The 16,779-nt window shown below is 39.3% G+C and overlaps 2 protein-coding genes and 1 long non-coding RNA gene across 9 annotated transcripts; 2 read left to right on the top strand and 1 right to left on the bottom strand.

Moving 5' to 3' along the window:
* Positions 1 to 1,084: 1,084 nt before the first annotated feature.
* LOC111245367 (methyltransferase-like protein 27) lies at positions 1,085 to 4,606 on the bottom strand. Of its 5 annotated transcripts, none has more exons than XR_015320605.1 (5): positions 4,453 to 4,606; positions 3,333 to 3,660; positions 2,478 to 2,777; positions 1,548 to 2,149; positions 1,085 to 1,275 (listed from the first exon to the last, which is right to left on the bottom strand). XR_015320605.1 is itself a non-coding variant. In XM_022793634.2 (4 exons), the coding sequence occupies exons 2-4, from the start codon at positions 3,466 to 3,468 to the stop codon at positions 1,740 to 1,742; spliced, it is 846 nt and encodes a 281-aa protein (XP_022649369.1). In that variant the 5' UTR covers positions 3,469 to 3,660; positions 4,453 to 4,606; the 3' UTR covers positions 1,085 to 1,739. The 5 variants fall into 5 exon arrangements, 1 of the variants encoding a protein (XP_022649369.1); XR_015320606.1 differs by having other exon boundaries at positions 4,376 to 4,578; XR_002671294.2 differs by lacking the exon at positions 4,453 to 4,606 and having other exon boundaries at positions 3,220 to 3,361.
* A 22-nt stretch (positions 4,607 to 4,628) lies between these two features.
* On the top strand, positions 4,629 to 9,769 carry LOC111245366 (uncharacterized). Of its 2 annotated transcripts, none has more exons than XM_022793632.2 (4): positions 4,629 to 5,027; positions 6,119 to 6,321; positions 6,548 to 6,668; positions 7,001 to 9,769. In XM_022793632.2, exons 1-4 carry the CDS (start codon positions 4,863 to 4,865, stop codon positions 9,377 to 9,379), a joined length of 2,868 nt encoding a protein of 955 aa, XP_022649367.1. In that variant the 5' UTR covers positions 4,629 to 4,862; the 3' UTR covers positions 9,380 to 9,769. The 2 variants fall into 2 exon arrangements, with proteins under 2 accessions (XP_022649367.1, XP_022649368.1); XM_022793633.2 differs by having other exon boundaries at positions 4,889 to 5,027; positions 6,532 to 6,668.
* A 3,395-nt stretch (positions 9,770 to 13,164) lies between these two features.
* Positions 13,165 to 16,779, top strand: LOC147757761 (uncharacterized). Of its 2 annotated transcripts, none has more exons than XR_015320616.1 (2): positions 13,165 to 14,102; positions 14,483 to 16,779. It is a non-coding gene; the product is annotated as an uncharacterized LOC147757761 (long non-coding RNA). The 2 variants fall into 2 exon arrangements; XR_015320615.1 differs by having other exon boundaries at positions 13,165 to 14,107.

The raw sequence follows: 16,779 nt of genomic DNA, 5'->3' as shown, positions 1-16,779 counted from the left end.
ACAATTGGCGGCCTAGTCGCTCCTCTTCCTTCTCAGCCCTCTCCATTCTTTCCTATCAAGTAACAGCTACTGGTTCTCCCTCTTCCTTTTTCAATTTTCACGCCGACGCTCCACACATTATACAAGACCAGACAACCTCGTATAGTGGTATAATAGCTATATGCAATTGACTAGTATAATGTATGGTTTAATCATTATAAAATAGGAAATTGTTACGAGTACTTTACTACTTGATTCGAGTTTGTTGTGACTGGCATGCCATATAAAGTTCGAAATCCTACCTGAAATACCTTTTTGAGTTTCAGTGGCACAGTTAATATGAAATGGAAATCGGTAAACACTTGTTAAACTTATTCATACGCAATCATTTGAGGCTAAATACGACGCATTATGCTTGGGCATTCAATTACTGTAACAATAGTTTTCTCGCGCGGTTAATTAGCACTTACTCGTTATTTCACGTGAAGGTATTCAAGGTTAAGTTAGCGGAGTTGATGGGGTAAACCTGAAAAGATTACTAGACTTTTTATGCTAGCTTTATAGGCTAGAACTGGTTTATTTAAATTACTACTGCAGAGAAAATTCGCTGCGCTGCGCATGGCCATGAAAAACCATTCACACTTATGGGAAGTCAATATCTTTCAGCCACCTTAAAACAAACCCAGAAACAAATTAGTGCAATCACGTTTTTTGCCGGATCATCATTGCACTAGCTCAGCAGAATTGATGTTAAATCAGATAGTGTTTAGTTAATTCCAATAAAACACACATAGCAAAGACTTAAGAAAATTGACGATCACACATCTTTTGCATACCGCCCCTCTGAACTTTTTCTCAGCCCTAAGACAATCTTCTAAGGCAAAAATCCCTGATGTGCTACAGGTCACAATTCCATGGGTTGCCGTGCGCGCTATGGAGTCCTCCAGTTAAAATAAACCACTCGAGCTCGCTCTGCTAATCGTTCGTTGTGCTGATCCATATTATAGAGAATAACCCAGATTCAGCAAAATTTATGCGCCACTTTAATTTTGAACAGGGTCATACAGGTCAAATTGAATATTATTTTAGACTAAAATACACGCGATTTAACAAGCAATGTGCTTTGATCTTTATTTCAGGTTCATCGATACCTTCTTTTTCCTAAATTACTTTTTCAAATATGTTTCTAAAGAGTTCAATCCGAGGTTGTTTAACAGAAATCTATCCAAACATTAACCACAAGACGTGCCCCACTCACTATGAGCGTGTTCGAATATCCGTGACTGGTGCTTCCACCTGGGGGCAATTTGTGAAAGAATTAAAATAATGGCTGACGATTATGCATAACTTTTTTTTATTTTACGTTAGGGCGAAACAGGTAAGAGAAGGCGCGGACATAGTGCGGAATAAGTACTGAGATTTCTGGCATTTTATCAGGGTCGATTGCGCTGTTAGCTAATGAGATTTTAATCAAGTAGTAAGTAAGAGTCAATTAAGGATTACAGCAAATAAAGACAAAATATTTTTTAACATTAAATAACATTTGCAAGTCACAAAACTGCACTCACAGTCTGACATAATCTGTTGAGTCAGAGTAGAAAATAACATTCGTGTTGCTGTACAACAGGGCCGTGTATAACCGGTTGTGTAAGCTGCACTCGTCCGTCTGAAAAGATACTTCATTTCTCGACGGAAAACGAGCCAAGCTAATTGGATAGATCGTCCATTGAGCCTTGTGCTGACGTGTGTATACGGCAAGCTCACTTAGCAAAATAGCCAAGCTGGCCCTTGGTAGGGGGCATTCTTCGATAACCTTCAACATCTTTGCTCTCTTTAAGTGTTACTCCAGACGCTGCCACAGCAGCAGCAAAATCTGCTGGGCCAAACACACTCTTTCGAAGGTTGTCGGAGGAGAGCTTTCTGTGGCAGAAGGCAATCACGCCCTTATCGGTAAGCATGGCAGCCAACTTCGGCAAACAACCAGGTGTAATGTGACCAGGCTGAAATGCATCGCAGAGTGCAATGCATTCGTAGCGATAATCGACATGTATGGGTGGCTCTGTCATGCTGGGCAAGACATGAACCACTTCAGTTTTTCTATAGACCGCTTTTGGTAACGCCAAGTCGAGCATACAATGGCTGCAATCTACCCCGTCCATATGAGTGAACCCTGAAAACAGCCAAATCGAATGAAAAAACATTTACCATTTTTAACGGTAAATTCTTAACTAAACTGAACGATAGCGTACGATGCGTCTCCGTTTTTGCTGGTTAGTGAAGTTGACTCTATTTAATAGATTAAAAAACTCTGTTGCAAGCTCTTTTGTGATCAGTATCTTTCCAATATCAATCCCATGGAGATCTTTTAGTAAAAAAATTGATCTACTAACAATTACTAAGTCTACGAAGCCTCATATTTTATTTAAACCTAATTTGCGTCGATGAAGGTATTGGTACCACACCACTTGGTGACCACAATAGTTAAAATAGTTGCTTACCACGTTTCCTAAGCTCCTCACCAAGCAGACCTGTTCCACACCCCGCGTCAAGTATCTTTGCGTTTCGGTCAATTCGGAGAGTATTAATAATGTATTCTGCGAGGATTTCAGGAGCGCGATACTGCATGGAACGCATGTCCTCCTCATAGTTATTGGCCCAGAGGTCGTAGAAATGTTTAGTATCCTCAGGAAGATTATCAGCAACCGCGCAATCCCATATGTTATCTAAACCAGTGATACTGATTGACGATTTTGTAGACACACCTGATATGATCTTGGCTTCCGCAAACATGCTCCTATCTGGAGGAAACCCAGCCAAAATAGAGGTAGGCTAGATTAAATACCAAATTTTCTTAGCGCCCAAGAGAACTAATTGTTAGGACATGAGACAGTTCATTGAAAAATCCAAGAAAAAATACTTGAATCAAAATTGGTGTGAAAGCCTCATAACATTTCGAGGATCAGACAGAGCGCGTTGGCTCAAATGACTTATATCACACGACTGCTGTAAGACTCACGAGCACTTATGAATGTTAGAGCGTTTCGGTGGTTCCTAACTTTTCATAGAGATTATGTTATGCGTTTTACCTTACGACGTACAACCTGCAGAATGTTTCTCTCAATTCAAAGTTTACCTGTTGTACAATTTATCCACCTATAAATACACAAGTAAGCTATGATCAACAATCACTAGCAAGGAACTCGAATATTATCTGGTGTCTAATGAATACCTGAAACTTACATCCACCCGGCCTGGGGCAGATTTTCCTTGAAAGGTCGTGACTGATACCCGAATTTATCGCATTTTATCCGATCCTCCGAAGGAGGCCTCTCTGACAATGTCAGATTACTCACCGACGAGCCTACCGAACGAAGAGTCCGACTCGGACTTGTCGTTTAGTTCTGATTTCCTCCTGCTTCTCTGCTTATTTGCCGTTCCCTTACTGGCCGCTGATGCCGCTTTGCCTGCTCCCGTCCCCTTTTCTGACATTCTGTTTATTGCCACTTTTGAGTTCCCCGCAGATACTTTCGCAAACTGAGGCACCTTTGATGGCACTTCTATACTTTTGTCGTTTCTCTAACCAGTGGGAAAAAATATTTTGACAAAATAACCTGTCAAACTTTGTCGTTGCAGCCAGACGACTTGCACAGAGAGCGTTTTGGAGCGAATTTGGAGTTTTTCCTAAGAGGACAAAGAAAATATCAGGTTGATCACGTTTCTTATTCAGAATATAGGGGCCTCTATTGGTGAATAAATTTCAATTGAAGAATCCAGCGAGGCATTTCTTAGAGAATGTTTTATAAGAAGAGTCTCTTAGGAGTCCAACTATTAATTCTAAAATTTTAAAAGGAAAGCATGGACCCTTTTTCTAAATGCACTTCTATGAAACAGACTTAGAAACGCATTACCAGGGTCTTGACACGTGCTAAGACATAGACTTTCTGTTTTTAAGTAATTGGTATATTTATTTATAGCAATGGCTTTTTTGCAGCGATTTTGGAGGTTTGGTGCAATCACCAAAATCGACAGTTCTAGTGCTTGACAATATAAATGGGACCGCTTCATAACGTAGGTTTGCAGCTTGTTACCTGCATACCCTATACGGTTTTCTTAGGCATCTTATCTTTGCAAATTGATCATGAAAATGCCTAAAGAGCGCACGTAGCGACGAAGGGAGAACATGTGTGAAATGAACTACTATATACAAAAGTTATAGCTTAAATTTTTAGGAATCATTCAGTATGTATTAGCATCTTGGTATATCACACTTTCGTATTGCTACTCCTTGAAAGTAAGATCAGTTTCTTCGACAGTGAATTTATTCCCAGTCGTAATATACTTATTAACTTAGGTCCTTATCATATACATGCAAAAATGCAAATGCGATTATTCGTACGCAAAGACGGCTGTACGTTCGGTTCATTCCAAATGTCACTTAGAATAGCAAACATCAGCTCTTGCACCTAAGTATACCTCTCAACCGATTCGCCTAAGATGCTGGCCTATGATAACAATTTGTTTGATTGCTTCTACCATAGACAACAAACGAATTCACAATAACTTTTTTAATCAAGCTAAATAGCGCCTTGTAACTCTGCGCGATCTAGTTGCTGGCGCCATATTGTGTATCGCTCCGCTCTCTCCTGACCGCAATATATCCGGTCATGTTCGACAGAACGTAAACAAACTCAAATATTTGATAGGAGTTCGTTGAAAGTTAGAGTTTAATGGCGACTTCATAATTCATTTCATTATTTTCATTTTTATATGGAGACAGTAGTGATTCAGGTGAATACTTGAACCCGTTAAAGTGCAGCAAATGTCGTTGTGAGGAAGTGGTTTAGACTCAGGATGCGTGTTAATTGGAAGATCCAGCTGCAGCTATGATTGTCAGAATCAATTCGAACCTTTTGCCGTTTTCGGCAAAGCTGGAATTTCCTAAGGGCTTGGCTAAAGGGGAAGTGATCACTCTCGTTGTCGGAGAGTGCGAAAATGATCTGGAGAATGTTCCTAAGGCGGACTCCATTCGAGTCGATCCTGTGACGAAAGTAAGCTACGGAGCGTTACAATGCAATGCACAAATATACTAAACATTATTATTCAAGTCTGTACGTATACATGCCAACTAGCCATTGAACATATTTGTTTAAAGACATGCATATATCAAAAAATAAATTGAGAGATAAACAGATTATTATATTCAAACAGATTAGAATATAAAATTCAGAATTCAAATCTGTGGTTTTTTGAAAACCTATTATCGAAGTGTTTGCAAATTGGTCCTTACATTGCGTTCCTTTGTAATGTTTTTAATATAATTTTTATAAGTATTAAGGTAATAATCGTATCATCCGTTGTACCGTTTAGAAGTATTTATCGGTTAATCAATCACGTATGAACATATTTTACTTTTAGACCCGTTAACAAGCGCTATTCTTTATGCGCAAATTAGAATTACTATCAGTACTTCGTGGATTTTCATTTTATAATCAATATATTATTATGAATATTGGCAACATTTAGGTTAGAACGGAACGTTCAAAAGATGGAAAAGTTATCTTCCACCAGATAGCTTTAAGTCCCCGCCATAGCTTAGCGGGAAATGTATTTGCCTGCTAATCTTAGGGACACATTGTTGTGTAGGCTCGAACACGAGCATAGACAGCCTTTATTTCGTGCTGGGAGCCAGTCGTCCGATGAAGAGCCTAACGGCAATATTGGACGTAAGACTCGACACATAGAAGTAGTCGTATCTAGGGGCCTGTCATGATTGGGGTATTGATCGGAGCTTGATGTGGCTCCTGAAAAAGAGTAGTTTGCAGTTTTTAGCAAACATTTAGCTTATAATAATGCCAAGGTGTCAAATGAAATATGAACAGATTGCATGTTTACGTATAGATTTAACAATTAAAAATTCTCTTACGAGCCTGATCCAATATAACTTTTTCTCCTGTTAGTCCCATACCCATTTTGTTTTTGAAACACCCGCTTGATGTTTCATTGGGATTGTCTCTTTTTTTTTTCAGTCGATGGCACATTTGAAGCTATTCGAGATTTTTTGGGGTCATGGACATTTATTTAGCATAATAATTAACTTAATCTTTGATTAATTTATCAATATCACATTTGCTATTACCAGGTGCTACATATTGGCCGTAAACCTCTTCGACAAAGTTTGCCGCAACTTCAGCAGCAAAACCATTTAGAACGGAATTCTCATCAAAGTAATGCAACGGAATCGAAGAAGTTTTCTTGTAGTGAATGTTCTCTTCAGTGTGATTCGGCTAAGGAGATCCTACTGCACAAAAACACAAACAGCTGCTCACGTAGCAACATTCGCCGGTAAAGTGGTGTTCTATCTATGTTTGTATTGTTTCTCGCAGTAAATTTAATACCTAGTAGACACATTTAGTTTTTATGTAGTTTAACAAAGAAAACTTATTACTTGATTTCTTTTTAATTCAAGTTATACGTTCACTAGTGCTTCTGTATTTTTTGTCAGAGCAATTATCCCTAATCTATTTTGTGATAAAAACTTCTGTCGGTCAATAGCATACTTCTGTTACAGAGGCCGTGCCGAAGTCGGAGGGCAGCTATACCAGCTACATTTAAATTCGAAGCAACCAAGTGAGAATCAGGTCGAAATGACCGTTTTCTGGAATCGGCATTCTGCAACCATTGTTCAACAGGTAGTGCGTTTACTATTTAATGCCTTAGTTACTTTATAGGGTTTATTGATGCAGTCTTTTCAAAGGATAAAATAATCAGTCCGTTGTGTAAACATTTTGTCAGGATTACAAGGGATTTTCATAATCGGTCAGTATACGTAAACGGGAAAGAACATATTGGTTATTGGCTTTTTCAAGTCTCAATATCATTCCGTGAATACGTTCTGAGATCAAGGATTTATGCGTGTGTAAACGAGTGACTGCTGATTTTCATACAGGCTCTACCAGCTGTTTAAAGGAGGATATTGCGAATGATTGCAATTTGAAATTGCGTTGTAATTTTTGCATTGCAGGTCGGTGCGGCGAATCAGCTAACTGTCAGTTGTTGGAATACAGTCCCTGGATCCTTCTATGAGGGTTGTCTACAGCTAGCAAGCAGAATCCTTTCTCGCCATACAGCAGAGAGTGGAAAAACAACAGTAGTACGGTCTCACACGTCGCCAAAAGCAAGTCGCGTCAGAACGACCGTTCTCGAAATTGATGGAAACGAAGATATTTTGACTAACAGTGATGTCTCCTTCAAAGCAATTTATAAAGATTTTGAGCAGATTGTTTTGAGTACTCAGCCACAACGACAGCAGGAGCCACGTCAGGAGAAGCCTCAACAGCCTGAAACAGTGCAAGCGAAGACTGCTAGCGAAGGCGAAGTTGCCGATGAGCTTACCGAAAAAAAAGCTATCACAACGAAGCTGGAAATAGTGGAATCTCCTCAACGGTCTGAAACACGGAGTGGTGTTAAGCGAAAAAGAAAAGAAGTGACCCAAATTGAAGAAGCGAAAGCATCGCAAGACGATAATACAGCTGAGGAGTCGCAAGACAAACTTCACTGTCCGGTTTGCCTGAAGATTAATCGACGAGTGCGCTTCACAAATGCACAGGCTCTCGAGGTGCACATGTCCAACAACCATAGCGTTCAGGTTGTTGAGGCGCCTGAATGCATCAAGTGCTCAAAACGTTTTGTTTCGCCAGAAGCTTTATTAAATCATGAAAAAAAGTGTAATCCGAAATTTCCCAAAAAGTGTCAGGTGTGTAATAAGAGCTTTTCGATGGGTTTACATCGGGACCGACACATGAGAGAAGTTCATGGAATTATTAAAGAACACTCTTGTGGTGTATGTGGTCAAAAGTACCAATCCGAAAAACATCGGGATTGGCATGTAGTAACAAAGCATAGAGATTCATTGTCGCCACAGGAGCTGGAACGACTTGGCATGGAGGAGATCCAATGCACGTTGTGTGATTTCCGATCATATAGTTCAAAAGGCATGCAGGTACACAGGCAAAAAGAGCACATTGAAAATGAAAAACCGTTCCGCTGTCCTGCCTGCGGAGTTGGTAACGACACTTTAGCCGGTATTCAAGCTCACATCGGTGAACGGCACGGGCCGCAAGATCGATGGTGGATATGCCAATTTTGCAACAGAACTTTCAGCCGTGATAATCGCGAAGCGATCGACACGCATGTGAAGCACCACAATCGAGGAGATGGCGTCGTATGTGCGCACTGTAACAAAATGTTCGAGAACGAGCCATTCATGTTGGACCATGTTAACCGAAATCATGACAAAAATCCGTTGTTGTACATTTGTGACATATGCGACCAGGGCACTGAGAGCTACAAAGAGCTGTTGAAGCATATGCTTAAGCATAACCCATTTAAGACATCGCTGTACCGTCTTCAACGGCAGCACATAGAAAAACGTAATATGGAGGAAGGTCTGGTGCACCGTCGGGAGCGGAGAATGCAGACCGATGCGGTATTCGCTTGCGAGATTTGCGGCAGGCAGTTTGATCTGGAAGCCACCCTCATGTCACATCGTATCGTTTTTCATAATGATCCTGGCAAAGAGTTCTACCGGTGCTCGATGTGCAGTAAAGCCTTCAAACCACACCATCTGCCGTACCATTTGCGTTTGCACACTGATGAAAGGCCCCATAAGTGCCGTTACTGTGACGCAAGCTTTCACACAGTCGCTTCGTGCTCTGATCATGAAATTGTTAAACACACGTTCGCTTATAAACTTTTCTGTCCGCGCTGCAATAAAGGTTTTGTTAGTCGGGCCAAAACATGGCAGCACCTACTCCGCTTTCACAAAGAGGCGCCAGAGAAAGCAACCGAGCTTTTGGGACCTGTTCCTCATAAAATGGCTAACATTCTGCAGAAAAGGCGTCAAACTGAGGAGCTCAAACATCTGATCCAAAATGCTACAGCTGCCATTGAATACCCACAGGAAGCCACCGATGGCTCACAAGGATCCGTGACGACAAGTGCTGTCGCGACTAGCGGTACTGTTCGTTTGCGCTCGAACGTGTTTAGAGCCCGTGCGGGGGGCATCGATGAAGAAGAGCTTATCGAAGCAACTGAAATGGAAATAACAGACGAAGCGCTCCAAGTTGGTGATGCAACTACAGTGGACGTAAAAGGCCTTGACGAAGAAGTCGAAATCACGAACATGCCAGCTGATGTTTGTTTGGCATCCGAGCTGGATCCCGGTGTGTACCCTCAACCTGAATTAGGGCCCGACGTATATCGGGTCATTATGAGCGACGGATCACACACAACTCTTCGACTGCAGCCGGGGCAACAGGTGTTGCTAGAAGACGAAAATGGCCACCAACAAATTATACAACTGCAAACAGCTGAGGAAGCAAGAGGGGAGGTTGGTACTTAAGCGGTGTGTATGCATTGGGGTATCTGAAATATATATATCTATAAGTCTATTGTTGATTGTAACAGTATAATTACAACTTTGAAAAACGCTTTGCTAACTAATGGGTATAATGGGATATTTAAATCAATGTTATTTATTTTTGTGTAATAGAAACTATAGTGAATGTGGGGAGGCGTTTTATCAGTATGCTATGAGATATAATTTTGTTACGGCTCACTTGAAAGTAGGGTACAGCTTATCCCAAGTTTATTGCTCGTATTTATATGCTCGCACTTGTATGGAATATTTAATAATAAACAAGAGCCGAACAACTGAAAAATTGTGCACATGATGTATAGATGTAAATTTTGTTAATAAAATAAGTACATCTGTTCTTTAATATTATACTTCGATCCATTGTGCTTACTCTATTGATTAGTAAGGTATACTTAGGTCTTATTTGTTGTTTGCTTTTCAGAGGTTGCAGCTAGGTCAATAGGTATTCTAGATACTAAGCACATTCCCGAGAACTAAGCGCTTGAGCTAGAACGAGCAAAAGGGTTTTGTTTAAGGATGCAATTAGTTTACATTTCAGTTTTTTAAAGCTTTTAATATTTACTAAAATAAAAAAAGGTCGTAGTGATGACTATATCCAGACAGCTGGTCCATCTTTCGAATTTATTAAATGTAAGTAATATACAATATAAGTACAAACTCGCTTATTTCTGAAGTAATCACCAGGTGTTTCATTAAGTAGTAGTTAGCTAGTTATTTCAGCAACATAGCGTTTTAGATTGACAAAAGCATTATCAGAAGTAGATAAAATGGAAGCCGTCTAAGCACTTGTATTTAATAACCATTGCAAGTTTTGTTCCGAACAACTTGCGTTTACTTTAACAAGAGATTTCGCAGGCTGCTTGGGTATGCTAGTTTTTTGGAAAAAAACTTAATACACGAGGTCATCGATGCGCTACCCGTATTTATGTAGATTCTCCGTTTGTAAAACTGAACTTTTTCTGAGAAAGATTTTGGGCTCATTAAAGACGCAAAGTGAAAACTCACTGAAAAGGTGTTATAATTAAAAAGAACTTGCACAACAAAATTATGTATTGATAAAACTATTTCGCATAAAACGTGGTCTGTTTTTATTCTGACAGGTTTCAATGACTAAACCAATATTTTGTGTTATATGTAGCAGCGCCTCTATATAGTGGAAATAGGGTTCGGGGTTGAAACCTAGGTTAGTGTTGCGGGCTTGCAACAAGTGAAAGAGTGAACGAAAAGAAGAAAAATTTCGCGTGGGATAACCCGAACCTTTGCACTGCGTTTGGAACTAAATAGCTGGCCAAGAGGCATACTGTGAGAGAGAGTAGTCGTTCAGGATTGTTTCAACAATACAATGTAATTTACTTTCACGTTAAACCTGTGCAAATGAGTTTCATGTTGTAATATTGGTCACATTTTTCTTGAAAAACTAACTTTAGTTTAACAAGTTAAAAATTGCACAGGTATTATCCTTCACCACATCATACGCCAATTTTTACTTGCATTAAAAACACAATATCAGTCTCCGTTTTGTGGGTTAAGTCTAGCCAAAACATGGCAATGACTGTCTATAATACGCCAGCAGATTTTGAATACTTTATAATCAATTTACAGTAAAATGAATACCAGACTAACCCAGAAGACCTTTTTTCCAGACTTTTCTTGTGGCTGTATAAATAATAAACTATAATACTTCGTGTATAACAGCAAGCGACACTAGGTTGCCTTGTAATAGCGAGCTCTATTATTCGTAGTATTTAAAAGCTGCATTCTCTATTTGTTTTACCTGAGATCGTGTAGAATATGCCCTGAAATAGTGTTTTTGTTTGTGTGCTAAAAAGTCCCTAAGTTCACATAAATGAATAGCAGTCACTTTGTTGATGTATTACTAGTGCGGTTCTTTTATTATGATTTACGACCATGCAATTAATCGAGCGCCAGAAAAGCAAACTGTCCTTTTGTGTTAACTATATGTTCGCCCTCTTCAATTCTGCCCCTTATCCATATAAGCTATAAGATCTGTTACACTACCACATTTGCAACTTATTAAGATTCAGAATATCTTGGAAATTCGATTCTGATAAACAGACACGTTTCTTTTCTGCTAATCTCATGAATAATAGGTCGGCTTTTGGGTTTTGAGGAAAATAAATGCGACAATAAATATCGCAACTCCAATTATTGTTGGAAGGACAATTGTTTGCATTTTACGTTGCATATCTTCGACGTCCTTGCGGCGTTCATCCTTTTCTCGTTTGGTTAATTTCGCTTTGCCCCTCTTTGTGTACTTCATCGTAATCGGACGTTCGGAATGACTCAGCCCTTCTGCAGCAACTGTAGGTGCAGTCTCTTTACAGTACGGTTAGTCCCCAAGGATAGAAATTACGCATGATATTAATTATCGAATAAAGATCCGGAAATTCCAGTTCTCTATAGCAGGAAAACCATATTACATAGTACTTAATTCACTTAGTAAATATTGCACACTTACTATACATGATCGAACGCATATTTTAATTATGGATTAGTAACTAACAGAATTTTTTTCACTTAGAGATAACAGGGGCGTTTTGCTTAAATACGTACGCTACTCTAAAGTAGTTGCGAGGAAATTCATCTCTACACTATAAATGCAATAAACCGTAGCATAAAGGAGCAGTAGAAAGCCGATTTGTATTTTATATTAGTTAGATATTAAACTCGTAATGCAGAAATGTATTATCCAGAGCCCGAACCTCAACTTTGTCGTATTTATTATCACACAATCGTAATGCCACCTCATTTGATTAACCACTATATTTAATTCATAGTAATTAGAAATACCACCGAATGTGTAAAAATTACAAAAATACACTGTCATTTGAGACTGCACAACAGAAAGTGATAATTCAGACTTCTTGAGACCACTACCTTGAGTTTCTGTGAAAACAAAGTATTTGGCTTAGCACAGTTGTCGACAGAAACGAAAGAAAGGAGAAATGAAAAGTTGGCTTACCAATAATAGAAACAGATGTTGCTCTAGATTCCGCAATACTTCCACTGAACTGCCAGATCAGGAGGCCACTTCGTATTCGTCTCAAACGAATTCGTTGATTGAAGCCATTTCTTAACCCGCGATTTAGAACGTGGTCAGGTGACTGTTAAAAAAAGCCTAGTCGTGGCATTACTGTGTCAATGTTACCTAGGGTAGCTGATCGGAGACGCCCGCGCCAGTCGCGCAGTCGCTTACGGAGATCGAAGTAGAAAAGAACAGGCAACCGCTCCACACAATAGGCGTCAGCATGTCAGCAACAGCAGTAGAATCTCTAGGCGGCGTCGACGTCGTCGTTGTCCGATTAAGTTTGCTTTCTATTGTCGAATGGTGCCGGTCTCAGTGCGCTCCTGGGCTCTCGCCTCCTTTTGCTCGCGAGCGTTTTTAAGTCGCCATCAGGCTGACCATAATCGGCCAATCTATTTAGCGCTCTGTGTTGTCGTAACATTTCCCTGTGTGGTAAAAGCCATAATGTGAAAAACCGAATTCGCAACAGGAAACGTTTGGTATGGCTGGCAAAATTTTGCCACACTTATGTGCTGTTGGCACAGTCGGTATCAGGCGCTTTTCTGACAAGCGCTTTCTTACGGATCACACACATATCGCTTAACTTAACGACTTGGGCATATATCATAGACAGCAGAGATCTTTCTGGGCCCTTCGTTTCTCAGAACTTTGGTACTATTGCAAGCTTGAAAATGGTGAACTGCTATGAGGGTTTGGATAGTGTTCTATTACAATTTCCGAACTTAATAGGAGCAAGTGTGTCACTCCGTTGTAAACGTATTATTGTCTGTGTTTCGTTCGATTGCTATCATTTCAATTTTTTCACTGAAATACAAAGGACTGTGGTCAAAAGTACAGCGGAACATAGCATGCTCATCCAACAAACGCGGGAAATCCTCAAATGAGAGAGTAACAGCACGAATTCTAGTAAAAAAAAACGCCGAAACTCGGAATCGCATTGCAAAACATTCGATTAGTATGATATGATGATTTCATTGTGGAAAATCCCCAATAGCCAAGCCGGACAAAGGCCTCGGTCTTCAAGAACCATTGGATTGCAGTAAACACAGGCTTTAAACACAGTAGCAGGCTTGAATACTTACTGAGGGCAACGCCACTGTTCATTGAAAACTTCTGCTGCCGTTCTGCCTTCAATTCCAACATTTCAAAAAAATGATGATAACACGAGATCGAAAGTCCACAAAGGATGACTCCATATTCTACCAAACGAGAGTCTATGTTTCGAGTTTTACGTCCAGCATTCTATAAGACAGCAGGCAAGCCCGTTACCTACTAAGCTATTTAGGGGAACACCACACAAGGGCCATAATGGTCGGGACCTAAAAAAGTCTAACCGGTCTAACAGACATGCAGTGACGCGTTATGCAGTACGCGGTTCATCGTCGATGTATAGTGACGAAGGTTCACGAATCTAATGGATTTTGTGTTTGGTATAATAGGAGCAGGCGGCCTTGAGTTCGTCACTCACTGCCCGCACGTTCAATCGGTGGTCAGCTTGACTTGATTACGAACCAAACAATGGCAGTAATATAACGTGTAACGCACTGGCAGGTCCTGAATAACTTCATGAACCTTAGATCGACTACTTCAGGGACCGTCCTGTAACTTTAGCCTAACTTGTAGAGCTGTCCGGTAAACTATGTACGGTATAGTATAGCATATCAAATTTATTATATTAGGTTGTTATAAATGCATGCATGTATTTTATGTGTTTTAATGCCACCTGGCAAAAAATATATAAATGAATTTGATATAGTGTAATATTACAAGCCATAGCTAGAGATTAAACGATCCTAAGATTTAAGATAAGAAATATTACGTTCTTCATCGCAGGCTTGTGAGTCATTTTTACTTTTGTTGCGTTTATCACGATAGACTGGTGAATTAGAACCACATTTGCTTTTGGTTCGAACTAAAAAGATCAGAAACAGATGCAGGATCGATTGACACAGCTCTATTGTAAGGTATGTTAACGGACTGTGCTCGCTGTAATAGTGTATTCGCGGCACGCGTTTCCACAGGCAGTGTGACACACATAGCGGTTATTGGACGTCAACATTACCACTTTAAAGGCGCAGAATAACGGATAAATACGATGCGGGGAAATCAGTGACTGAAGCAGGACTCGGAGAGTTGAAATAATTCAGTTGTCCGCCACTTTCTACAGAACGGATAAGTCGGCGCGTAGTATGCTCTTACTGGCACATCGCTTCGTGCCGAAGAATAAAAAAAGATGAACTTTAATTTTTAGGCACTCTTGCCTTTCATGAAAAGGCGTTTTAATTCGGGAGGGAAATTAGCAGAAATTAACGTGGATTTTCTCAGCATTATATCGTTAATGGAGGAAAATTAGAACATTCAAACCGGTACGACGTCACACGACTTGTGATAGATGGTTCTCACCACGTGTTGTGTACCACATTAAGTTTCCACGAACGCATTGACAACTGCGTCTGCTCAAAGTGTGAATAACCCTATGATAGATATATGCCTCCACATACGTTTTTTACAAACCTTGCAGTGTCGAAGGTGTATCACATATGATTATAATATGACATTGTGAGATCGTTTGTAAAGCGGTTTTAAACACAGCATCACGAACTTTATACAATCCCTAAAGATAAATAAATTATGATTATGTGTTTATTTCTAAGTCTATGAGAATAACCTGACAAGGTGAATAAAACTCACATGTAATTTTTGTTAGTGCTACATTTGCGTTTCGCACTCTCATGTACTCAGGCGCATATGCTTTTTTTGGTGTCGCAATGATCTTCACAGGAAAGTCTATAGACATTAAAATTATCCGAAGTTTAATCGTTGTTTACTTAGTTTTATTTTTTAGATTGTTTTTTTTTGTTTAGATGTTACCTTTAGTTATCATCATCTTATTTTAGTATTTGATAGTGGTTGTAAGTGTTTATTTACATTTTATTGTTCAAACATAAACAGCTTTTTATATCGGAAGTAATCTTCCTGTGAAGAGCTACTTTAACGTGAACATTAATGACTTAACTCGACTTTATGTTATTTCGTGCAACTGAACAAAGGTCATCATTTTTGGCATGACTGTGAGTATCAACTGTCCTTTACTATAAATACTAGCTCGTTAAGTCACTTTATGAAAGATACCTGTTGCCTATTACTTTGTATTTTTAACTTACCTCCTTTCTCTTATTCCGTTGGAGTTTTTTAAAGACTATTTTTTTAACAATTATTCAATATTATTACTTATCCATATTTCCATGTAGTACAACAATGCTATAGCAACACCCACATCTCATAGATGTTAGTTGATAAATAATTATAGTGAATACATTAACGTATCAATATTGGCTCCATCTTGACCTATAAGCACCCAAGCCTTCCCCTATTTGATTCGTACTAGACACATGCGCACCGAAATCGGTCACATCGTGCTTGGTGCTAGGTGTCCGCATCATGTAGTGAAGTGCGCGTGAGGTGGAACCAATGAATAACTATCTTCATTTTCCAGTTTCACTACCTAATGAGACGTAATATTAATTTGGCAATCTGGCCAGTTCGCAATTTACTTGACAAGCGTGAAAGCTTTATATTGGAGAGTTGCGTGTTTCTTCAATATCTAATATAGACCTAATCTAGATGTGGTTTAGGATGATATTCACTTATTACAATCGTTAAGACATTTAATGCCCTATAGCCTTTGAGACCTCTGGTTCCAGCCAAAAAAAAAGCTTTGGCAAAAATTCCTATAACATCTTAATCGTCTAAATACTTCATACATTAAAAGTAATTATAAGTCCGACGATTATCATTTCTGTCATCAGCAATTATTCACAAGTATGATACACATGTGGTGGTATCCCAAAGTTATGTTTACGTCTCATGTGATTGCAGGGGTCATGTGCCAGGCTCATCAATACAGACAGCATGGTACAATTGGACATTATGTGGCTGTCGCTTCTAGAAAACCACAGAGTTTTATATATATTAATAAATTGACCTGTCCTTAGTGTGGAAATTTCTAGAATTCTGCTTTACGTTCAAAACCATGTACTTCATTCATCCACAGTCGGTTTATTTCTGAATATCACGCGTTTGTAAGTTAGCGTTTTGACTGTTTCCCTATAGAAAGGACATGCCATGGTATACGGATACACACATTAATTATAATCCAACGACATGTTGAGAGTACTAAATGCATCATTTATTTTACATTCTCAGATTTTAGGAATACAGCTCATTTATAGGGGCATACATCAACTGAATTCGTATTTCGGATCAAATGATGGACAAGCTACTATAAATTATCATTGGCTATATTGATTTGCTAGTT

This window comes from Varroa destructor, unplaced genomic scaffold (assembly GCF_002443255.2).
Source record: "Varroa destructor unplaced genomic scaffold, Vdes_3.0 BEIS01000002.1, whole genome shotgun sequence".
NCBI classification, from domain to species: Eukaryota; Metazoa; Arthropoda; class Arachnida; order Mesostigmata; family Varroidae; genus Varroa; species Varroa destructor.
The sequence above is the reverse complement of the archived record's forward strand: the minus strand, read 5'-3'. Positions and strand labels throughout refer to the sequence as shown.